Here is a 25,831-nt window from a genome sequence, read left to right as displayed (position 1 = left end):
TGGCGAGGTCACGATGGGCTCATTAAGCCGGCTGGTAAGTAGTGCCCCGGCGGCGGCCTCAGGCGGTCCTGGAATGTGCGAGGGGCGTGATGACTTCAGCTGCCGCCGGCCTTTTTGCGCAACACCTTCCTGATATATATCAGCGCGCCGCCCTCCACCCGGGTGCCTGCTCCTGTCCATTTCCTGCGCAGAGAGTGCCGGTGAGTACCGCCGCTGGGGTCAGGGCGCTTCCTCCTCCCTTCTGGCTCTTGAAAGAACCTGAATTCACTTTTAATTTACTTAATTCTTTTAGATTTCCCTCTATCCTGACCTCAAGGAACTTGGCTGGCTTTGGGCTTGGAAGAGAAAAACGTAACCTCCCCCAAATTTTCAGATTTTTCTTTTTCTTCTTACTGTTTCTACTTACTGTTGCTGCTGTTGTTATTTCAACTCGTATGACTACACTCTTAGTAGTGGCATACTTGGGGATTCTAAAATAATAGATGTTTGGGCATTCCTACCCCGGAGGAATCAGGACTCTCTTTTTAGTCATTAACTAGCTGTGTGATCTGAGGGAGGTCCCTGGGTGCCCCTGGACCTCAGTTTCTCCCTCTTTACAAGAAGGGGAACAGAATGGTCTGTCTTTTCTGCTGTCTTTCCTTCGCTGAAAATTCCAGGTCTGGGTGGCTGTCCAGTGATGCCGTGCCTCCCCCCGTGTGACTTCCACGTACTACTGTTCTAGTTTGCAGGGTTATTTATCTAAAGTGACTTGCAAGATACAGTCCTGGTTTGCTGGTCCCATCAGGGCAGGCAGCATCAGACAACCTTCCGCTTGTCTTTGGAAAACAGAGTCCACAGTTTTTCAGTGTTTTCAGAGTCAAGGTACTAGGCCGGCGGGTTGGGGAGATGTGTGCAAGGTGTGGTTGTGTTGGGGAGCTCGAGCATCTCCAGGTCAGAAAGGGAGGCATGTGGAGTGGAGTAAATTCAGTCTTCAGATTATCTGGCTAGCTGGTACTGAGGTGAAGAGAGTCTCTCCTTTTCCCTTAATGAGGAGGCAACTTTCTCAAACTTGTTGGTTTCGCGGAGGTGGCTTGAGGATTTCATCACTTAGAATCCCCTCTTCCTGCCTGTTTAGGTTCACCAAGAGATTTGTGTTAGCTCTGCTTGCTCCAGCCCTGTTTGACTTTTTCCTTTCCTGGCTCCTGTGCTGGAATTCTTTAACCTGTTGTCAGTTGAGTGTTCTTGAAAAAGTTGTGCCTCATGGCAGTAACCATTGTTTCAGATTGTTAAGTGTGTTTGAATCTCTGCCCCTGCCAGGCCAACTAGCTGATAATGATCTCTTCTCTATTTTTGTAACTTTGGGAACTGCATGCTTTGTAAAGGTTTGGGTGTTAAACTGCCCCCTCCAAAATCCACCCTAAGTCACTCAACTGTTTCACTGAAACAAGTCCCCAGTGGCGGGAGGATGGACGTCTGGGTTATTGCTGTTAGACAGAGTCAGACATAAATGTAGCCTGAATTCACTTTAATGAAGAAAACATCTTCTCGGGATCAGTGATTTAGAATAAAATTTTAATTTTTAGCTACCTTCCACCCTGCCTTCCTCCTGCCTTCCTCCCAACTCCACCCTGGGGACAGAAAGGCAGGGTCAGCTGGGAGTAGTCAGGGCATCCCAGAGAATTAATTCATCCCAGTGAATTTAAAAATGTAAAACAGTACAGAAAGAAGGCTGCAAAAAGATTGCAAGATGTTTATAGATGCTTATCTTTTATAAATTAGCCCTTTTAAACTTCTGTCCCCCCAAATTATAAAATAATTGATATGGTTATAAGTTAATTGCAGGATTTATTTTAAAATATCAGAAATACAGATTGGAATGCACTATGAGGAAGGGTGTGGTTGGGTAAGAGGGCCTTAGTTTAAAGCAGTAGGGTAAACATCTTTTAAAAATCCTATTAATGCATATCTTCCAAAGTCTAAAGCCATTCATCAAGGTAAAACTGAGCCAATTGATTCTCTGTCTCACAGGCCTCTCTCCTCCACCACCGTGTTCTCTGGGGATTATTTTGCTTTGTGATGGCTAGAGGAAGTTGAAGGAAAGTGACCACTGCCCTCTTGGGAATTTTTGAAGTCTTGGTCATTCTTTCAAAGTATAAGATAATACTTCTTGAGCATATTGAGAAGACTGGAGTCAGAATCCCCAAGCTTGAGTTGTCTCTGAAGGCTTAGTGCGATTTGAAGCAGTTCATTTCTGTGCCTCGGGTTCCTTTTCTGTGGAATGGGGATAACATTGGTACTAAGGTATAAATACTTCACGCAAATTGACAGGAATACATCAAGTGCTTGTGAGCTTAAACAGGTTAATTTGTGAACAGGGCTTACCGCGGTGCCTGGCACAAATCACTCAGTAAGTATTTGGCTGGCAGACACTGTCTACACTGTCCTGGGTGCTGGGAGCTCAAGGTCATTCTCCGTGCGGTTGTGGAGGCCACAGCCTGGTGGGAAAATGCCTGCGTATTGAGGTCTCTCAGCAGGAGGATGCCCCGTGCCTCCTTCCTCCTCTCCCCACTTCTTCAGATGGCCTTGAGCTGCTGCTGTTCTGATCACAGGTGGCCCCAGAACAGGTCCTGGTTGGAGAGGCTCAAACAATGCAGAGCATAGGGGTTGGGTGCCCTATGTAGGTGCCCTACATTTCCCTGCTGCCCAGGTCTGAGAAGGCTGAGCAGTTTATTTTCCTTGGCCTACAAGAGTTCCTCTTGGCATTATGTACACATGTGGATGCAGGAAATTGAGCCAAAAGAGTTATCAATACAGCCAGCTCAATTATAGGGAGGAGCTTGGGGTGGGGGCAAGGGAGCAGATGTGCAGTCATAGTCACTAATCTTGTGCCGGGCAATAAAAAACACTCTTCTCTGGGCTTTCCCGGTGACGCAGTTGTTGAGAGTCCGCCTGCCGATGCAGGGCACGCGGGTTCGTGCTCCGGTCCGGGAAGATCCCACGTGCCGCGGAGCGGCTGGGCCCGTGAGCCATGGCCGCTGAGCCTGCGCGTCCGGAGCCTGTGCTCCGCAACGGGAGGGGCCACACAACAGTGAGAGGCCCAGGTACCACAAAAACAAACAAACAAACAAAAAAAGAAAACCACTCTTCTGGGTATTAGTACCAAACTGCCAAAAGGGATGACTTTACCCTTCTCTGCTTTTGGCATGTAGCACAGAGTGCTAGAGTACAACCTTGGGGGAAGGCAGGGAGAAGGAACAGCTGAATCAGAGGAATAGGGATGGGAGAAAGCCTTTGGAGGGGAACACAGGCTCCAAGGACCCCTCTGGCCCCCAAACCCCTCCCCAAGGGAATCGGGTTCCAGACAGGCTAGTGTCTGCCACACCCCTGGGAGTAGTGGCCTCAGATTCAGGCTACATTTTCTGTCTGGCCAGTGCCTACTAAAAGTCTTGGCATATGCCGAATCCAGGCCTCTGGTATGCCTGAGCCTTTGTAGGGAATCAGCAGCCTGCCTTTAGGGCATCTTAGCTGGCATTTCCAGCTGTCTGAATGACTAGGCAAGAGTGACCCCTGTAGAGGTGTGAGCCCAGCAAGCTATCTTCAGAGCCTTCAGAGCCCCCATTGAGCCTGGACCTGAGGTGCCTTGCTGCTTTGATGTGGCCCAGAGCATAACTAACTGCTCCTTCCTGTCTTGGCATCTGGCTGAGAGTTCTATCGAAAGCCTCTCCGGCTTTGGAACCAGCAGTCCTGGGTTGAAATCCTGACTATCCCTAGGTAGCTGTGGACTTTTTTTTTTTCGGCCGTGCCATGGGGCATGTGAGTCCTTAATTCCCTCAGCAGGGATCGAACCCGCACCCCCTTCATTGGTAGCATGGAGTCTTAACCACTGGACCACCAGGGAAGTCTCACTGTGGGACTTTTACGAGGGCCTCTCACCGTTGTGGCCTCTCCCGTTGCGGAGCACAGGCTCCGGACGCGCAGGCTCAGCAGCCATGGCTCATGGGCCCAGCCGCTCTGTGGCATGTGGGATCCTCCTTGACTGGGGCACGAGCCCGTGTCCACTGCGAGCCCGTGTCCCCTGCATCGGTAGGCGGACCCTCAACCACTGCGCCACCGGGGAAGCCCTCACTGTGGGACTTTTAAAATTTCTCTGTGCCTCAGTTTCTTTGTAAACTGGAAAGAAGACTTCCTTATTATAAGATTTAATGAGGTCACAGATCACATAGGACACTCCCCATGGCCAAACAAACATTAGATCCTTTTTTCTTAGGTGCTTTGGATTCATTTGTCAGTACAAATATTTACCGAGGTCCACTTAGCTGTGCACTGAGATGAAGAGCTTATGCTCCGGGGCAAAGTGGAGTTGAGGCTGTTCATTGTTTGTGATGCAATTCATTTCACAAAGTTCTGAGTGTTCCTCTTCCAGGCACTCTGCTTGGGGCCTCACCTACACTCATTAATCAGTTAGTCTCACAGCAGCTCAGTGAGTATTCTCCCCATTTTTGAGATGATGAAACCGAGGCTCAGGGTCACACACAGTGAGTGGCAGGGCTCTGCGAGGCCCTCACCTACTGCATGGTTCTCTCTCTCCCGGTGCTATGTGACAAGCGCTAGGGTATCAGCGAACTGAACAGCTGCCTAGTCTCGGGACTAATCACGGGCCGTTTGCTCCAAGTCCTCCTTAACTCCAAATCTGCGGGGTGAGCCTGCCTGGAGCACTGGGGCTTTGCTGGCTGGGGAGTCCAGGGGAATGGAGCTCCACAGCCACGCTGCCTAATGCAATGGTTGGGTGCCAGGTGGCCTGCATTTCCCCACTTTCCAGGTCCTGAGAAGAGCAACTTGAGCCGGGGGTGTGGGGCAGGGGGCAGTGGGGGAGGCTGGGAGCCGGCCAAATTTGGGGCAGCTGCCTCAGAATGTCCTGGGCTGGGTTAGATGACTCCTGGCTGCCTGCCCCTCTGGGGGACAGTGCTTCGGTGTGTGGACCTGCACCTCCTCTCCTTACCTGCAGGCGACTAGCACAGTGAACGCCCAGTGAGTGATGGTGGAGTAGATGAATGTACCAGGAAATGAAGAACAGTGGTCCCTTGGTGTCTGCGGGAATTGATTCCAGGACTTTGCCAGAGTCCCGTGTATAATATGGTGTAATATTCGCACATAACCAATCCGATCCTCCCGTATACTTTAACTCATCTCTAGACAGATTGTTTATAATACCTAATACAGTGGAAATGCTATGTAAATAGTTGTAAATACAGCGTAAACACTATGGAAATAGTTGCCTGTGCGCTGGAAATTCAGCTCTTGCTTTTTGGAACTTTCTGGACTATGTTTTTTTCCCTGAATGTTTTCCATCTGTGGTTGGTTGAATCCGTAGGTGCAGAAGCCAAGGATAAGGAGGGCCTACTGAACTGGATGAGGAGAAATGATTGCTTCATCAGGGAAAAGTTGTAAAGGGGATTTGGGCTTCTGACAAATGGCTGAACTTGGAGTAGGGGAAGCAAGATTTGCAGGAAGGAAGAGTAGAGAATTTCATTAGAAAGTTGCCTTTGCTTCTTGGTGATGCTGATTAATAGTAAATGAGGACCCAGGACTTGGAAGGGAAGGAAGCCAGCACAGGCCTCACACAGAGGACGTATTCAAGGCACCCTAGCTTGTGGGATCCCTTACAGCCATATTCTACTCCTTCCTGTCCAGTTCAGTGGAAATGGGTGTCTGCCCATTCTGTTGCTTGTGTTATTGTGAATTACTTGGATGTCAGACCATAGACGTGTCTGTTTCTGAGTTTGCTAGACGCTTTGTCCACTTCTTGAAAGAAAATGATTCTGATCAGTCAGAAATCCAGTCACCGGAAACTGTTTAAGTACTAACACCTTACTGCTGATGAGAATTTCCCAGGTGGCACTGCTGTGACATCGTGGTTGCAGCTGCTTGATACAGTTGCTCCATCCAGCAGATCTTGGCCAAGCCAACTTGCATATGGTGATGAGGAACAGCACTCATCAAGAAGATTCAGGCTTGATTTGTTTCCTGGTCATGATCAATGTGGGTCTAGGACACAGCAAACCTTCTAGGGTTTCCCTCAGCAAACCCTATATGTTGACTCCTCCATTCACAAATGTACAGTACCTACTATGTGTAGTCTACCGAACGCTGGGAGGAAAATCCTAACAGGGTTTCTGCCCTCTAAAACTTAAATTCTAGTTGAGAAGGCAGTATAAGTGTGCATAAATGATAGGAGAAGAACTCTAGGGTGAATTAAGATTATAAGAGAGAGAAAGATGGTAGAAGGTGACAATTTCCAAATTTTTCCTTCAGAATGCCCCCAAGAGCAGAGAGGCAGATATTTAAATCCTTGGCGGTCTGTGAGTAAGCCCAGAACAGCCAGTTGCAAGCTCAAAGCAGTTTTTTGTGTTCTGTTTTCTTTCCTTTACTTTTTAATTATACATCTTGCATTTTGCACTACAATGTGTCCATGCTCATTTTAGTATGATCCTTGATAATCACACAAGGTTTACAATACGTCAGTCACTGGTTCTGAGAGCTTTTAAAACATGACACACTTGATCATCACAATAACCCTTCATAGGATTAGTCAAATGTAAATCATCCACTGGTCACATTATTTAACATTCCCTTGCCCCAATTGTGTGGGTTAAAGCAGTGCTCCAGGAAAATATGTCTGTCACAGCCAAGGATACTGGGGATATGGGCCATAGCCTCACTGACAGGTGGAGCTGTGTTGAAAAACTGCCTCTGTCACTCACCTACTGGGTGACTTTGAACAAGTTGCTTAAATGTCTTGGAGCTCCAGTTTTTTCCCATTTGTAAATGGCGATGCTCACGACCCCTTTCTTGCCTAAAGACTAAACGACATAATATGTGTCAAGCACCAGCACAGCCCCCGGCACCTGTTTGGTACTCATCAAAGTGATAGCTGTTGTTATCAGAAATCAATTAAAAGGTATTGCAGTAATGTGTGATGGAGTGCCAGATGAGTCACAGCGGTAGGAGACATGCTTGAGTGGCTGCAGGAGACTCTGGATTCAAACTGACCTGTGTCCAAGGCTCTACCATGTGGGGACCTTGGGCAAGTTATAAGTCTCCTTGTGCTTGAGTTTCTTCATCTGTATAATGGGAGAATAAAAACACCTCCCCGGGGCTTCCCTGGTGGCGCAGTGGTTGAGAATCCGCCTGCCGTTGCAGGGGACACGGGTTCGTGCCCCGGTCCGGGAGGATCCCACGTGCCGCAGAGCGGCTGGGCCCGTGAGCCATGGCCGCTGAGCCTGCGCGTCCGGAGCCTGTGCTCCGCAAGGGGAGAGACCACAACAGTGAGAAGCCCGCCTACCACAAAAAACAAAAAAAAACAAAAAAACACCTCCCCGAATGGGTGGCAGTGAGGTGGGGCACAGCCTGTCTCAATAAGTATTGGCTTCTGCTGGCGGGGCAGGTCCCAGCATCCTGCTCAGAAAGCGCACGAGGCCTGTTGTGCGTCAGGCCCTGTGCTGGGTGCTTCTTAAGCTGAAAGGAAAGACCTGCTCTATGCCTTCCTGGAAGCCAATGACTGCAGGATGTTCCCTGTGATCGCAGAAGTATGTGCCGTGCTCTGCAGTTGCGTGGGGAAAGTCGAAAAGTTCCCTGGGCCAAACAAATTCACGAAATCCTGTCATGATGGGGGCTCACAGAATCAGCTTTTAACTTCTAGCTTTGTCAGTATGAGTGACAGTAACAATACAGGGGTCCTGAACCATTTTACCTTTGTGGGTTTGGGGGTTGGGCTGCATCTCTTAAAAGAATATGGAAATTTCAGATAGAAGAAAATAATCACACGCAATCCTATCACCCACTCTGAACCCCATGGAACATTGCTGGTTCCTTATTGAGATCATACTCTGAATGGGACATATAAATGTGCCTTTTATTCACAATTCATCTAAAGCATTTTCCTGGGTTTTTTTTTTGGTTTGTTTTGCTGGTTCTTTATGACATTTTTAATGGCATGCTATTACGCTGCATGGATGTACCATAGTTAATACGATAGTTTCCGGTTTTTATTTTTCACTCTGTAAATTATAGTGCCTTTTGGCCTGCATCACATTCATTCATCAACCAATATTTATTGGGCACTGTCAATGTCCCAGGCAGAACTGTAGATGCTGAGGATGCAGTTATGAGTAAGACAAAGCCCCCTTTCTTGGTAGGGCGTGCATTCTGGTAGGCAGGAAATAGATCGATTGAAGAAAAATAGGAAAGGAAACGAATAGACAAAGGTTCTGGGAAACACTCTCCAAAGAGGTGATCAGAGCAAGGCAGGTAGTTTTCATTTTCTGAGGAAAAAAAAAAGTTCCTAGATTCTTTTTTTTTTTTTAATTTTTATTTATTTATTTATTTTTATTCATTTTTTAAAATGTATTTATTTATTTTTGGCTGTGCTGGGTCTTCGTTTCTGTGCGAGGGCTTTCTCTAGTTGTGGCCAGCGGGGGCCACTCTTCATCACGATGCGCGGGCCTCTCACCGTCACAGCCTCTCTTGTTGCGGAGCACAGGCTCCAGATGCGCAGGCTCAGTAGTTGTGGCTCATGGGCCCAGTTGCTCCGCGGCATGTGGGATCCTCCCAGACCAGGGCTCGAACCAATGTCCCCTGCCTTGGCAGGCGGATTCTCAACCACGGCGCCACCAGGGAAGCCCCAGCTGTGCTTATTTCACTGCATCTTCTCCATAGTGACATATTATACTTAAATTTTTATTTATTTTTTTCTAATTTGATAGTTGAAAGTTATCTCACCGTTTTGGTTTGCATATCTTGGGTCGCTGTTGAGGCTGAACTCCTACTTTGTAATAAGTATTTTAGCCACTTGTACTTCCTTTTCTGTGAATTGTTCATTCCAGTGCTTTGGGCGGCATTGTCTGATGTGTGTCAGAACAAAGACTGAGAGTAGTGGACGTCCTGGCTTGTCTGGAGCCAGGCTTCCTCTCCAGTGAACCGAGAAAGGCTTTGTTGAGAAAATGGGTTATGAGGAAGTCTCTGCCAAAGGCTGGGAAGAATGTAGTTCTGAAAAAGGGTCGTTAATCCAGGCAGCATGGCATAGTAATCATTGCTACTATTTACCGGGCACATTCTAGGCATCACTATTAATCTCATAACCCTGCAAAGCATGAAGAATTGTCCCCATTTTATAGATGGCTCAGGGGCATAAAGGGACTTGCCTAAACACACACCCACTGAGAAGTGGTTCCTGTGAGATCTGAACCAGATCTGATGTGTCATGCTTCTCATAGAAGACCCAGTAGCAGGTAAAGCAGGTAGAATGTGTATGAGTGTATATATAGATGTTAAGTCCACTGGATGAGGTTTGGTGCAGATCTGCAGGTGAACTTGTCCCTTAATGAGCAGCAGGTGGGGAGCCCATTGGAGGGTTGTGACGACTTGGTGGTACCACAAGTTGATGAAGATGAATGGGTTCGTGTTCCCTTTCACGCTAAGGGAGAGAGTCAAGACAGAGGCCAAGACAGACGTTAGAGCAGTCAAAGGAAGATCCACTGATGTATAGATTTGTGGCTTTGGAAAAATTGGAAACAGTGGTTTGACTTAGTGACAGGGTGAGTGATTGAGGGAGGCCTACAGAGGTGTGAAATATGATGCTTAAGGGTCCATACTTAGAAGGTATAAGGACGAAATCCCTTAACTCCCCCAAATGTTTGCAACCACTGGCCCTTCTTGTCACAGAAACGGAGTGTGCCTCCTTTCAGTGGCTATTTCTGTAAGCTGTTTTCCCATCCACAGACCATGGCTCCTTGGCCTGAGTTGGAAAATGCCCAGCCTAACTCGGATAAATACATCGAAGGGGCCTCCGGTCAGCAGTCCACCACACCCGCAAAAGGCAAGGAGACCGGCAAAAGTAAGTGCCACCCCCCCAGGCTTGGGCTGGCCCCCTGGGAGGACACCAGGAGACCCAGGCTTGGTTCCTCATTCCTCATGGTCTTCACTGCTTGTTTGGGCAGATGACACCGACATCCCTGTCACCAAGATTGAACTTCTGCCCTCTTATTCCACCGTGGCACTGATAGAGGAGCCCACAGCGGTGGAAGACCCCTGGAACCTGCCCGAGCTTCAGGACACGGGGATCAAGTGGTCGGGTAAATGAGGCCAGCCGGGGCAGGCGGGAGGGACTGCCCGTCGACAAGGGATTGAGGTTACTAGCTTCACAGCGTCACCTCCTTCGTGTCAGCCTCTCCCTTCCATTGTTTGAGCAAAGGTCCTGGCTAGGGGATGACACCCAGCTTGAGAGTCAAGCATCCTGTGATGACTGGGGGATGTTTTTGTTCTTTCATTCATTCATTCAACAAATGTGGGCCGGCACCGGGGTTATAAGCAGGCCAGACCCTGCGCTACTCCTTCTCCATTTTGTGCTGAACCAGGTCCCAGGTACCGTCCAGTGCTGCAGATGCAGTAGTAAATAGATGAGGCTGTGTCTCTGAGAGCCCCGGGGGTTGGGGGAGAGGAGTCCCCTCACCTAAATGTGGGCATCAGGGAAGGCTTGCAGAAGACAGACTATACAGACAGAACAGCTGGGGTGCAAGCAAATGCTGTACTTCTTTTCCAGGCAGGGTGTGAGGTCTGTGCAGATCAGACAGCTGGGAGGGTAAAGGAGCTGGGAGGAAGTGAGAACCACTTTAAAAGTGAGTGTCGAAAACAGCCACCAAGGAGGTATGCTTCCAGGATGTACGAGGGCCCAAGCCCTCCCAGATGGAGGCTGTGATGGCTGCCTTGCGGCCACTTTGAAGAAAGTATTCTGTGCGGTTCTGAAGGTGCTTAGGACAGCCATTATCTCTGACCCCACGCTTAGCAAGGGGCAAGTGCTCTTAATGGCTCATCAGTGACCCTGGTTCAGCCGAGCACAAGCATGTGCCCTGCTTGGCCTGTGTGTGCCCCAGGGCCCACTGACACCTCCTCCCAGAGCCAAATGCTTTAGAGACATTTCACCACAGGTTTCAATTAAATGGAGTACAGTGGTAATTGCTTTGAAAACTGCAGCTGTGGACACATCCCATCTCTAGGTCTTGTGATCCATAAGATTACAGCTGCCTGGCTGGGAGGGGAGGTGGGGGAGTTCCGAGCTCATTGTCAAACTTCTCAGTGTTTCAGACACTAAAAGCCTCCATGCCTTTTCCCCTCCCCCAGAGAGAGACACCAAAGGGAAGATTCTCTGTGTCTTCCAAGGGATTGGGAAATTTATTTTACTTCTGGTCTTTCTCTACTTCTTCGTGTGCTCCTTGGATGTCCTCAGCAGTGCCTTCCAGCTGGTTGGAGGTATGGATGGAAGAGGTCAAAGGTCTGGGTTGGGGGTGGTGTTCTCATTGAATTTGGTTTGGAAAGTCACAACTCAGCAGGCCCTCTCCAGCTGCAGCCTCCTGGAGTATTTTAGGACTGGATGCCACCTCAGATCATCTTGTGAAGTCATGCCCCCATTTTACAGAAAGGGAAACTGAGGCCCATGAAGGAGCTATGACTGGCTGGCTGAAGTGGCTTAGGCCAGAGCCAGGGCTAGAGCCAATGCCAAGCGATCAGCTCCATGTGTTTGTCTATGAACCCTGGACAGGAAGCTGTTTGACCTAAAGGTTTATCTGAGGGATCCCTGCTGTCTTTGGGCTTCCCAACCTGAGGGGATTATTGAATAAGAGTGTTCTTAGGCTAAAGCCACTGCTAAAAATCAAAGCTGACTCTTTGCTGGAGAAGGATGGGGGTCCTGTGCTAGGGGATCTGCATTCAGAGCAGTTGCCTAAACACCTCCCACCACTGAGTGTGGCTATGGAGGGTGAGGGGACCTGGAAGTGTAATCACCATACACTTGGTCACCTGTGCGGGTGACAACCGTAAGAGCCAACACTTTGAATTCCTACTGAGGTAGGCACTTCCAGGGGCATTGTCTTAAACATTCCATCCCGAAAGTCCTTCCCACTTACAGAGGAATAGGCCAAGGCTCAAGAAAGTCACCGCCCCGCCCTGAGTTTCACAGCCATAATTGACATAGTGGGATTTAAACTCAGATCCGGTGACATGGAAGACCATAGGTTTCTGCACCCCTTGGTGCCTTTCTTGAGAACTCATCTTTGTGACCTGGGAGAACTGGGAAAGTGTGAGGAGCAGACCGAGTTGCTGGATGCCACTCTGGTCCCCCCGGTCCAAGGCAGCATCAGTAAGGTGCCTTGCACTCTATCTCAGACAAGTCATTCCACTCTCCATTCTCTGGGCCTCAGTCTTTAAAAAAAAAAAATGTATTGGAGGGTGGATTGATGGTCTCAGAGGCACATTCTCAAAAATGACACTCCCAGAATTCAATTATAGGCTGGGGCTAGGGGCTGGGGTCTAAGGGGGTAGACAGAAAAGAATGAGAAGATCCACGTGGATAAATCTTCTGTATTGGGAATACATGCCAGAGACAAGAATGAGGCATCAGGAGATGCACTGGCACTCATCGGACCAAGTACGGAGTTGAGGCCAGGTTCATGAAAAGAGAAGACTAGAGGGGGACTTGCTGATGAAAGTGGTTGAAGGATGGGAGGGTATAGGGTGAAGGGAGGAGAAGAACAGGGGTGGATGGGGAACTAGGTCACAGAGGCAGAGTCAGGGCATCAGAGAAGCATTGGGGAGAAGCCCGAGGAAGCAAGATGCCCAAGATAAAAGTCTGGAGGCTGGTACCTATGGCCAGCTGGTCTTGACCGGAGACTTCCTTTACTCAGCACCCACCTAACCCCCATCACGTGGCCATGGGTTTGTTTTTCAGGAAAGGTGGCCGGGCAGTTCTTCAACAACAACTCCATCATGTCCAACCCTGTGGCGGGGCTGGTGATTGGGGTGCTAGTGACTGTCCTGGTGCAGAGTTCCAGTACCTCCTCGTCCATCGTCGTCAGCATGGTGGCCTCCTCATGTGAGTCCGAGAACCCATGAGCCCGGATAACATTTCAGGCATTTCCCTGTTCAGCTGGGGAGGCTGGGATTTACTCTGAATGTGTCCGGCCTTATCACAATTACCTTCTTATCTTGTCTAACTATGATGTGTTCTGCTTAGATCATAGGCAGTCTCCTGTTTCCCTTCCCATGGCTGAGTCTGAAAATTGGCCCCAAAGCTTGAAGACTCAGTTCTGCATTCTCTAGAACTGTGTTATCCTGTCCAGCAGCCAGTAGCTACATGTGGCTATTTCATTTTATTTAACCTTAAATTCAGCTGCTCAGCTGCAAGAGCTATATTTGAAGGGATCGGTAGTCATATGTGGCTAACGGCTGCAATATTGGACCACATAGATTTAGAACATTTCCATCACCACTGTCAGGGCTAAGAATAAAGGCGTGTAATCACATCACACACTGGCTTTGGGGTAACTGAGCTTGGGGAGCTGACGTTCCAAACTTGAACCTGTTCAACATTTGCCCTGGCTAAGTTGAGACTGATGTTCTGGGGTGGACCCGTTTGGACTGGTTAATTTTCAGCCCAAACGAGCATTTTAGCTAAAATTAACTAGAACTTTTGGGGGCCAAATTAGAAAAAGTTATTCATAATTTCTCCAAAATACTTTCATATGTTAGAACATGTGGCAATATATTAATTTTGTTAGAAAAAGAAATTATACTGCCATAAATTTGCCATAATAAATACACAAGTCCTTACACATTGTTTGTTGGTCTCTTTTAAGCTACCCTTGCATCTGTAATAGGGAGGACAGAGGAATTTAGAAAGAAGCGTTTAAACTGGGGTCCACAAAAGGGATTTATGGAGACTCTGAGTTCCCTGTAATTAAGTGCTGAACATTTTTTTTATTTCACAGTTTGATTTTATTTTTAATACATAGGAATTAGAAATTGAAACTGAACAATATTTCCCAGAAAGTAAAATTTTTTACTTATTTTTTTATTTTTTATTTTTATTTTTTTGGTACCTGTGCATATTTCTATAGTGAGCTATCCAAGCTTTTGTCAGATTCACAGCGAGGTGCAGACCCTATAGAGGTTAAGAACTGATGCTTTAGGGGATTGCCACCCTGAATGTGATCAGCTTGCCTTGGGCCACACCAGGAATATGGCCAAGCTGCTTTCCTCAACTTACTAACTTGATAACTTACTCTTTTCCACCCTCCAGTGCTGAATGTGCAGGCTGCCATCCCCATTATCATGGGGGCCAACATTGGGACCTCCATCACCAACACCATTGTGGCGCTCATACAGGCAGGAGACCGGAGTGAGTTCAGAAGGTAGGAGGCTCAGCATCAGCCTTTGCCCCCACCCATTGGGACTGAGCAGGTTGTCCTAACTACCGTGAATCTTAGAGCATGTTTGTTATCCCTAGACCTCTTTAGAAATAGACACAGTGGAGGATGGCTGGGATTGGGGTCACATACTTATCATTTGATTAAACTCAGCTCCCTGATATGCAGGGCTGGGATAATAGTATCTATTACTGCCGTGTTGTCTGAAGTAGTTAACACAGTCATGCAGATAAATGCTTATCAAGGTGCCTGGCACACAGTTAGGGCTGCCTGAATACAAGTCCTAGCTAGAAGCTTGACCTGCGGTGTAAGACAAGGCCAGTTAGAATAGGATTTACTGTCTCACTTAGAAATAATTATTACCTCCTAAAGCTTCCATTTTTGGCCAGCTCAACCCATGCCACTTTTTCTTCTTCACTCACATGCCAATAAAAGGCAACATAGAGCCTTTGTGAATGTGTAAGATCTAAAAATGGGGCAGGATAAATACAGGCAAAGGAAACCCTTTTCTTCCAAAAGTTTCATGTGAAAATTAAGCACATTTCCCAGCCTCTCTTCTAACTGGCGATGGGCTTTTTCCACAGCTTGTTAAAATAGAGAAGCAGTCCCCATCCAAAAAAACCAAACACTCTAAATTGAAAAAATACATGCCCCGCAATGATCATAGCTTCATTATTTACCAAGATACGGAAGCAGCCTAAGTGTCCATTGAGAGAGGAATGGAAGAGTGATGCACACACGCACACGCGCGCGCACGCGCACACACACACACACACACACACACGACCGAATACTACCCAGCCACGAAAAAGAAAGAGATTTTGTCATTTGCAGCAACATGGATGGACTTGGAGGGCATTTTGCTAAGTGAAATAAGTCAGACAAAGAAAGACAAATACTATATGATATCACTTATATGTGAAATCTGAAAAATACAACAAACTAGTGAATATAACAAAAAAGAAGCAGATTCACAGATATGAGAACAAACTAGTGGTTACCAGTGGGGAAAGGGAAAGGGAGGGGCAAGATAGGAGTAGGGGAGTAAGAGGTACAAACTATTAGATGTAAAATAAGCTGCAAGGATATATTGTGGGGAATATAGCCAATATTTTATAAGAGCTATAAGTGGAGTATAACCTTTAAAAATTGTGAATCACTGTATTGAACACCTGTAGCTAATATAATATTGTACACCAATTATACTTCAACTGTGGCATCAGACATCTGTGGCATCAGACAGATGACTGGCTGGCTGGGGGTCAGCTAACACCATCCCTCATCCATGGGTGGCAGTGGATGTCCTCAGAGACATTCATTTTCCCTCAACCATGGCTAAAGTCTGGACCCTGATGAAATGTTCTGAGGTCTAAAGAATAATACACATTACCCAGGGCGTTTGCTAATTTGATCTTCTCAAGAAGCTAAGCAGACTTTTCTATGCCCCATTTTATTAATATAGGAACACAAAGAGGTTAAGTAACTTCACTGAGGGGCATAGCTGGGACTCGACCCATGTTTTCTTATTGGAAATTTTGGGTTCTTTTCACTCTTACACTAATTTTTACCTCTAGATGTATAAATATACGATCTTTGAAAGTACCTGAACATAGGAATATAATTGGCCTAGCTCAATATCCCTAAATATCCCTAGCTTTGGGATATTTAAATAGATTGCTTTCAGTAACATCTTTGGAGATGTGTATCATTCTTTCCTGGTAATTTTTTCCTGGATAGATTACTATATCAAACACACCTATAAGGCTCTTTAAACATTTTGCCAAACTACAAAGAAATAATTTGTATCACTTTGCATCAGCAGTGTATGAAAATGTCTTAAATCACCCTCTCCGGGAAGAATAAGTTAACTTTGTAAAATATTGTAAAATATTAGTTAAAATGGTATGTGAAAATTTGTACTTGCAAATAAATAAATTGCAAATTTCTTTTATTACTGGTGAAGTTAAGCATTTCCCCCTACGTGTTTAATAGCTTTTGTCCCTTCATGTCCCATCTTCTATTTGTTTTGGGTATTTCTTGACATGCAGATTTTTTTTAAAGGAACATTTTTTCATTGAGGGAAAAAAACTGTAGAGTTTTTTAAAATCTGGAGATAGGCAAGACAGAATTCAGGGGGAATCAGTGCACCTTCTCCGGTAGATGCAAATTGTGGTATCTATTGGCTTTGTTTTCTGTAGAGACTGTTCAAATGTTTGATCAAAGTCTCAAGATCTTACAGTTAAGAATTCAATTGTGTAGAAGGGTCTGATGGTCACCTTCATACTGGCTCCTACCTCTCCAAAAGGAAGGTCGTCTTCCATATGCATGATTTGAAAGTGGTCTTGATGAAGTTTTCTCAAACAGTGCTCCGTGAACTAATAACAGCAGCCAAAACACATCTAGTTCCCTTTTCCCCAAGCAGAGCAAACTGTGTACTGTCTGATCTGGTGGGAAAGGTTCTGCTGGACAGTGGGAGACAAGGGTCCTGGACCCAGTGCTTCTGCAGTGGTCTTCCGTTCCTCTGTGCTCGCTGGCTTTAGTTTCCTCATCTGTTGAAAGGGGATCTTCATACCACTCACTCTGGGGATTGCTGTGAGAACAAAAGTGAGACTGTACACCTCTATGCACTCAGATAGGCGCACCTGGCCGGTGATACAAGTGAGGACCTGCCTAGATGGTGCCCAGTCGCTTGTTGACTAATCTGGCTCGGGATGGGGTTCCCCTCCTGCAGGGCCTTTGCAGGAGCCACCGTCCATGACTTCTTCAACTGGCTCTCTGTGTTGGTGCTCCTGCCCCTGGAGGCTGCCACCCGTTACCTGGAGCGCCTGACCAACCTGGTAGTGGAGACCTTCAACTTCAAGAATGGAGAGGATGCCCCGGAGCTTCTGAAAGTTATCACAGATCCCCTCACAAAGCTCATTATCCAGGTAACTCGCCTTCCTGCAGAGAGGGAAAGGCCCCAACACCCTCCCCTGCACCCCCCTCACTGGGCTGGGACGGAAGAGATGGATGAGGGCCTCTAAAAACTGCCCTTTGGCCGCCTCTGAAGAAAGCCAAGGGAGGGGGCTTCCCTGGTGGCTCAGTTGTTGAGAGTCCGCCTGCCGATGCTGGGCACGCGGGTTCGTGCTCCGGTCCGGGAAGATCCCACGTGCCGCGGAGCGGCTGGGCCCGTGAGCCTTGGCCGCTGAGTCTGCACGTCCGGAGCCTGTGCTCCGCAACAGGAGAGGCCACAACAGTGAGAGGCCCGTGTACCACAAAAAAAAAAAAAAAAAAAAAAAAAAAAATTTCAACAAATGTATCATCTTTATTAGGATGGGGGCAGGTGACTGGTGTGAGCGCTTCTCTAGACTCAAGAACTCTCTACTGGACACCTGGGAGCTTTGTTCCCACTACTGGCCTCAGCACCCGTGGGCTCACTGAGTAAAGTAGCACCCTGCTCCCAGCCAAAGAGGAAGAGTTTACTGCCTGTCCTTCCATCTCACCCCTCTGCTCACTCGGGTCTGTCCATATTACTGAAATAAGTGAAAGAGGCTTTGTGGATGTTGCCTTGGGGGCAAGGGACCAGTTTGGACCTTGCCCTTTCACTCTTACCTTCTGTTTTTTTTCTGTCATTCAGTCATCTGATGAATATGTACTGCATGCTTCTTAGATACGGGTTCATTGTTCATACAATCTTTCATGTATTGAGCACCCACTGACATCTGGGTGCTGTGCTCTGCTCTGAGAGTGCAGGTGGAGTGAGTCCCAGCTCACCCCTCCAGTGCAGTTCATATCCTCAGCCCCTTTTAACAGCTTAACATCTGTCCCACATCGGTTCCGAGAACGTGCTGACTCTCTTCTGTCCATTGCCTTCCTCAGCTGGATAAAAAAGTTATCAACCAAATTGCAATGAATGACGAAACAGCCAAAAACAAGAGTATGATCAAGGTTTGGTGTGAAACTTTTACCAGCATGGTAAGTTTCTGAGAATATTGCTGGGTGGGTGAACTCTTGTGTCTGTACTTGATAAAGCAAGATCTTGCATTTAGATTGGGCATATAAAAGGTAAGGGGAAAGAAAAATCAGGGATTCCTGAAAAATCAAAACTAGCCAGTGAGAATCCTTAAGTCCTTGAATGCTAGATGGACAGACATTTTACAGTAGGACAGACAGAACCAGCCCACATCATGGACCCATTTTTCCTGGCTTGTTATTTTCATGTCTCCTGGCTTACCTCTGGCTGCCTCCTTGCTTCCATTTATGGAGGGACCCATGGAAGCAGTGTATCATGCTGACGGTGTGCGAATTGATATGGGTCTCCCCTGACGCCTCGCATTTCCTGCCATTCCCCACCAGAAATTAGTGTTATGGACTATACATAGCATTTCTCATGTTTGCCACCCAGACTGAGAGGAATGTCACCGTCCCCTCGCCTGACAACTGCACCTCTCCTTCCCTCTGTTGGACGGATGGTTCGCACACCTGGACCATCAAGAACGTGACCCACCAGGAGAACATTGCCAAGTGTGAGTGAAACTCACAGAGCATCAGCCGCCAGGACAGGCTGTCTGGGGTGATGATAGGTGTTTCCTATCTGTGTGGAGCCCCAGTAAGTGAAGGAAAGAAAGGCAGTGAGATTCACTGAACACCAGTCCTACACTGGCCAATGAGCTCTGAGCTTTCACAGCAGAGGAAACTAAGGCTTAGGGACAAGGGACAGGCCCAAGGACCCCCTGTAAGGGGCAGAACTAGGACATGATATTCAATTCCTCTGATGGTTCCAGATGATTCAGAACTCATCAACAGATACCAGAGTGCTCCTGCTATGTGCTTCAGTATCTCTTTGGCAGTAACTCTAGGGAGATGACAGCCTGATTTGAAGGAGATGTGGAGCACACACAGAACACATTCACCCTCAAGTCATGAGTCCCTACGGTACAGCAGGCCCCATAGAGCAGGGCTATAGCACTGAACAAAGCAGTGAGCCTGCATGATGCTCCAGTTCTTTAAGAAGCTATACTGTTGCCTCTGGACTCTTTTATGGCCCTGACTTTAGTTTTTCTAATTATTTATTCCTTATATACCCATTTGCATATCTCTGCTTCTCCTCCTCTCCGTGTACCTCACATTAATTCTGAGCCATATACCTTAATACTCCAGCTGTGCTTTACCTCACAGAATCAAGTGAACATATCACCTCCCGTGTTCTCGGTGCTATACATCCATTGATATATCCATGTTTCTCTGGAATCATGGGGACACACGGGGATTTTTTTTAAACACAAGGAGTTTTATAATTAACAATAGCTCCCACTCTGATTTGCCCATCCTACCCCACCTTGCTCCTCAAGTACTTTGTTGTAGGTATCCTCATTATCATGAGTAAAACACAACCTGGGATTTAGAGGCAGAAGAATGGGGCTGGAAACCTGGGTCTGCCCCTGGATTTCACTACATCTTCACCCTCATGAGATCCCATTGGCCAGAACATAGCCTCAGGGCTACACCTAGCTGCAAGGGAGGCTGGAAACTGTGGTCTTTATTCTGGGCTGCCTTGCTGTGTGTCAAGCTGACAACCAAGAGTCTGTTACTCTGAGACATAAGGATGCTGGGGAATAAGTAACAGTCTGTGGCTGTCAAGGGTTCCGTGCCCTCCTAACGAGGGCTTTCTATGGTCTCTCCAGGCCAGCACATCTTCGTGAATTTCAACCTCCCTGACGTTGTTGTGGGCACCATTCTGCTGGTAGTTTCCCTGCTGGTCCTCTGTAGCTGCCTGATCCTAATTGTCAAGCTCTTGGGCTCTGTGCTCAGGGGGCAGGTAGCTGTTGTCATCAAGAAGACCATCAACACTGGTAAGCACACTGCCCCCCATCTGGACCTTCTAGGGGATAGTATCACTGTGGTCCCTCCAGGGGCACTCCTTTTGATTCTCCTCTAGCAGTGGCCTCTGCATGGAGTTTCTCTCTGGGCTCTGATAAGTTGCGGAAGTTAAGATGCCATTCACCCTTGCAATCTTCCTTAGTGTCTTGGGTGGAGCCTGGGGAGAAGGCGCGAGCTTCCATCAGATGTTTGCAAGGTCCTGAGAAAGAGCCAGCTCAAATCCAGAGAGCTGTGAGATAGGCCTTCCTTCCTGGCAGGTTCCCTGTTTGCCCAGGACTTGACTGGGTCTGTCAGGATACCTTAGGAAAAGGTTAACAGAAGTCCACCATTGTCCCTACTTCCCTTCGACTCTTGGGAAGAAAATGTGGTTCTGGATAAATACGTCAGCATTTTGAGGCAGCCAGTCAGACTCCATTGCTGAGAATGGCATCCTGGCCAATGAAGATATACCCCGTACACTTTCCCTGTGAAATGAGGCCGAGGATATCTACCTCTCAGGGCTGTCATGAGGGTGATCTGAGTACCTGTGCCCTGGATGCTTGCTGGCTGTGCAGGGCCTGATCCTGTGCTAGTGGTGCCGAGGGCGGGGTCTATAGGGCTTCCAAGCTGCTTCATATCCTCACTGCTCTTTTAGGTGGAAACAAAGGTGGAGGGTATGCAGCGTTGGGAGACCAGGACAGAAGGAAAGATAGAGGTCTGAATGCTCCAAGTGCTTTGTGGTTATTCAGCTGCTGTGGCAAATTCTTGTAGGCTGGGTGGCTTAAACAACAGAAATTTGTTTCTCACAGTCCTGGAGACTGGGAGGTCCACGGTCAGGGTGCCAGCACAGTTGGGTTCTGGTGAGGACCCACTTCCTGGTTTACAGATGGCCGCCTTCTCACTGTGTCCTCACATGGAAGAGAGAGTGGAGAGCAAGGAAGATCTGCCTTCTCTAAGGATACTAATCCACTCATGAGGACTCCAACCTCATGACCTTATCACCTCCCAAAGGCCTCACTTCCTAATACAATAGCATTAGGGGGTCAGGGTTTCAACATATGAATTGGGGGAGGGGGGAACGACACAAACATTCTGTCCATAACAGATGGGTTCGGCATTTAGAACTCCAGTGAAATGTATTTTTGTCCTCATAACACGTACCCACATCCTTGGTTCTACCATCTGAATATGCAAGGTGAAAGGATGTTGCAAATCCAATTTGCCATATCAGACTTGGTTTGGGGTGGGGAGGAGTTTACACAACCTCAACCTCTGGCCCAGCCGTGCCCCCTGGGTCCTGTGGAGATGCCAGCCGGGCCTCCAACCCATGCCTTCCTCAGAAGGATTGTGACGCATCTCTTATCTTGTGCGTTCCAGATTTCCCTTTTCCCTTTGCCTGGGTGACTGGCTACCTGGCCATCCTTGTGGGGGCGGGGATGACCTTCATCGTTCAGAGCAGCTCTGTGTTCACGTCTGCTATGACCCCTCTGATCGGTGAGTTTCACCCTGGGTCTCCCTCTGGCCGACATTACCATCTTCTGTCATCCTCTGGGGCTGATGCTATGGGCTTTGTATTTTCAACCCCCAGGTATAGGTGTGATATCCATTGAGAGGGCGTATCCACTCACGCTGGGCGCCAACATCGGTACCACCACCACCGCCATCTTTGCCGCCTTAGCTAGCCCAGGCAGTACTTTGAAGAGCTCGCTCCAGGTCAGAAAATGCTGCATGGGGCAGGGGCTCTGTGGGTGGGATCCAACCCTATCCATGGTCTTGTAAGCAGATGGATTTTAACCAAGAAACCAAGCCAGGCTTTTCTCTGTTATGTCCAAAACTGTGATGTGGAGAAGCCACGGAGAGACACATTTGAGAACAAAGCCATCTACTCTTTAGAGTGGTAATCAGACTCCCATCACCGGTGGTTGTTTAAACAAAGGTGGGGTGGCCATTTTACTAGAGGTGGAAAGGGTATTCAGGAAGCACAGATACCACTTCTGGTCTCCTTGCCCTCCTCTTGGTGAACTCTGACTGGGCATTGGGAGGTCACCTGTGTCTTGAGCCAGGCATTGAGAAGAATCAGGGGGACCTGCCTTGCCTGGATCAACTAGGTGACCTTGGGCAAGATGACCTTTGGTGTTTGAATCACTGTGCCCCCATTTGCACATGAAGTGCCCTTAGGTGACCTAACCTTTGAGCATCAATTCCCTCCTCTGAAAAATTGGAACCATAATCCCTATCTCATTAGGATTATTATAAGGATCTGATGAGGCGCTGTCTAAAGCCATGCTGTTGATAGAAATATAGAGTGAGTATAGAATATATGAACCACCATGAAATTTGAAATTTTTTAGTAGCCACAATTTCGAAAGGTAAAAAAGGAACAGGGAGATTAATTTTAATAATATGTTTGATTGAACCCATTGTCATTTCAACATGTAATTGATCTAAAAATATGGTGATATTTTACATTCCTTTTTGGACTAAGCCTCTGCAATCCAGTGTGTATTTTATGCTTAATCCACATCTCAATGGATAGTGGCTAATGTATCGGACAGGGCTGGTCCAAAGCCCTTAGCATCATGCTTGGTACCTGGTGGGCACACCTAGCAAAGTGCAAAGTGCATGGCCTCTGGAGACTGGCTACCTGGGTTTGAATCTCATCTCCCACCTGTGTGACACTAGGAAGACAGCTTGACCTCGTGGTGCCTCACTTTCCTCCTACATGAAGTGGAGATAATGTTGCCAACTCAGGATATTTTTTGAGGATTGAAGTAATCCATAAAAGTGCTTGGAATTGTTGCCTCCCCCGTAGGAAGCTCTCTATAAACATCAGCTGCTGCTGCTATTATCTTTATTAACTGTAGCCATCTTTCCTTGTCTCTCCCCTCCCTGAAAGAGGGCCACTGAGCCAAGAAAGCCAGCTATCTTGCACACCTTTCCTTCGGCCCCACCAGCTCTTAACTGCTCAGCTGGAAGCAGCAGAGTCAAGGCACTGGGTGGCAGCGGGCACATTCATGAAGTTCATTGTTAGATTTGGCCTAAAGGGCTTCAGGCCCTGAAAACTGAGCTGAGATTCAGCCGGTCACCTCCCTCGCCCTCCCTCCGTTACACCCCCCCAGACACACAGTAGGACCTCAGGTAATACGGGTCCCACTCTGGGCTGAGCTATGAAGACGAGGAAGACTCAGGCCTCCGCTCTTCGACGACGCCCCCTTCTCCCCGACCCCACCGTGCAGCAGACCCGTTCACCTGTCCACCCTCTTGCATTTCAGATTGCCCTGTGCCACTTTTTCTTCAACATCTCAGGCATCTTGCTGTGGTACCCAATCCCGTTCACCCGCCTGCCCATCCGCCTGGCCAAGGGGCTGGGCAGCATCTCAGCTAAGTACCGCTGGTTTGCCGTCTTCTACCTGGTCATCTTCTTCTTCCTGATCCCTCTGGCAGTGTTTGGCCTCTCGCTGGTCGGCTGGCCAGTGCTGGTGGGTGTGGGAGTGCCCATCATCTCTGTGGTCTTCCTGGTGGTGGCCCTCAGGCTCCTGCAGTCCTACTGCCCGCGTGTCCTGCCCCACAAGCTCCAGAACTGGAACTTCCTGCCGCTGTGGATGCACTCGCTGAAGCCCTGGGACAAGCTCATCACCACGCTCACCAGCTGCTGCCAGGGGCTCTGCTGCCGTACCTGCTGTCTGCTGTGTGGCTGCCCCAAGTGCTGTCGCTGCAGCAAGTGCTGTCGCTGCAGCAAGTGCTGTGAAGACCTACAGGAGGTGCAGGACGTCCCCGTTATGTCCCCCGAGGCTTTTGCTAACATGGCCGTGGACCAAGAGGCCCAGGACGGGGTCCCCAAGTCCGAGGTGGATGCCTCGGGCACCGAAACCACTGCCAGCATCACAGCCTTGTAGGTAGGAGCTGCCTGGAGGCGGGAGGAGGGCCCTACCGCCCACAGGGCTCCCGCTCCCTCCTGGTTCTCCCTGCACCTCAGGAGGATTTGTTCCCCGTTGAGAAATGACATCCGTCCCGACTCTCGACTCTCATTCCCTGGCCCAGCGTATCAGCCCGCACAGTAGTTTCACCTCAGCCCCATGTTCCCTGGGTCTTCCAGGCCCAGGAAGGCGCAGAAGAACCCTGAAAGAGAATTAGATAGTGAAACCTAGCCAGAGAGGTGACCACACCTGCTGCCACACACAGCTGCGTTGGTCAGTAGGACATTTTTTCAGACCATCCCCTTGCAAAGGAAAAGCCCCAAGGGAGGAATTTATGGCAGGTTCTTTGTCAAAGGTGCATATACACGTACACTTGTCTTTATTATGATCCAGCTCAGACTTCTCTCTTTTACCAAAGACCAACTTCAACCAAGAGCAGCTGCCCCCATGTGTCCCAGAGCAGCCCGATTCAGGGGAAATGGTGTAATTGTTGGGGACTTGGGTGAAGACCATAGATGTGGGCCTTTCGCACATCTATGTGGGGCTCCCCACGCCCCCTGTCAGGGTTTTCTCACCCTGGCAGGGAGGGTTAGTCCCAGTAGTTTACCTGCTGTGCCCTCAAGTTTCCAGGATGGGAGCCACATCTGAGCTAGAGAGGGTCTCAGAGAGCTTTGGCTCACCCGGCGCTCCAGTCTTCATCAGGAGAGTGTGGTCCTATCCCTGAGCTGGCAGATGGAGGATGAGAGCTGGGAAATGGGGAACATTTGGGGGAGATGTTTCATCTGCCACAAGGGCCTCGGGTGCTTCTTAACCTGGCTGATTTAGAAGCCAAATTGGCAGACATTCTGGCTAAAGCTTAGTGCTGATAAAAATCATCCCTGCTGAGTCTTTTGGAACAAGATATACAGGTTCTGAGTGCCCGCCACTGTGCCCCCTTGAATCATAGGAAGCACCTGAGCATGGGACAGCTCTGGGCCTCTCTCTGTCCTGTGCAATATGTCTATCTAGGTCAGCTTTCAGTGGTCAACCTCTGTCCATACATCCACCCATCCGTCCATGCATCTAAGCCAGAACCTCTTTCCCAGCATTCTCCCATACTGCCATAGATAGAAAAACTTTGATTTTCTGCCCTCTCTCCATGCCCACAAAGCTCAAAACTGAGGGCAGAAACCAGGGCATGTCATCAAGTGGCAGTGGGGTCCTTGTGTGTCTGTGACACCAAGAAGTATGCTCCTTCTTGTCCCAGATGCCTTCTCTGTGCCTTCAGGAGCCCCCTGTGGTATGTACCCCTCCTCTTTCCCTTGCTTCTCATCCTCATCAACCCCAGGTCTCCGCAGAGAGTGAGTGAACTTCAACCGAGTCTGGGAAAAGGGGTCAGTGTAGACGTGCTCCCAGACCCTGCCCTCCCCCATCCTAGCTTCTCCATCACTTTCATAGGTTGTAGTACCAAACTGAGCCTTCCCCTGACCTTCCCTGTGTAGATACGGATTCCCAAACAGAGCCACTGAGACTCTATATTTATACTCATGCAATGTACAGCATTTTTCATAAGTTATATAGTAAATAGTTCTGTGATTTGTGTCATGAAGTGCTCTCATCTGGAAACAAGGCTGGCTTCTACTGAGAAAGACCACCTTTGTATATTTTGTAATCCTGCCTTTTAAACAGCTTCTGCAGCCACACCTGTGTCACACACCCTGTAAATATGTATGTTAAACCTGGGCCGGGCTGTGGCCTTCTTTGTACTCTGATTTTTAAAAATTGGATCCTTGTACCTGCGTTGATTTTTTTTTTTTTAACTGGTTGAGGGAAATGAAAAATAAAAAATGATAATCAAACCCA

The 25,831-nt window shown here is 48.2% G+C and overlaps 1 protein-coding gene across 1 annotated transcript; it reads left to right on the top strand.

Moving 5' to 3' along the window:
* Window positions 1-25,831, top strand: LOC131758369 (sodium-dependent phosphate transport protein 2B). The gene is made up of 13 exons (XM_059066359.2): window positions 1-200; window positions 9,757-9,871; window positions 9,975-10,109; window positions 11,155-11,283; window positions 12,758-12,901; window positions 14,108-14,219; window positions 16,966-17,161; window positions 18,093-18,188; window positions 18,619-18,739; window positions 19,898-20,065; window positions 21,450-21,566; window positions 21,661-21,785; window positions 23,345-25,831. The coding sequence occupies exons 1-13, from the start codon at window positions 90-92 to the stop codon at window positions 23,966-23,968; spliced, it is 2,193 nt and encodes a 730-aa protein (XP_058922342.2). The 5' UTR covers window positions 1-89; the 3' UTR covers window positions 23,969-25,831.

This window comes from Kogia breviceps, chromosome 6 (genome assembly GCF_026419965.1).
Source record: "Kogia breviceps isolate mKogBre1 chromosome 6, mKogBre1 haplotype 1, whole genome shotgun sequence".
NCBI classification, from domain to species: Eukaryota; Metazoa; Chordata; class Mammalia; order Artiodactyla; family Physeteridae; genus Kogia; species Kogia breviceps.
This window is presented reverse-complemented; position numbering and strand designations above follow the sequence as displayed.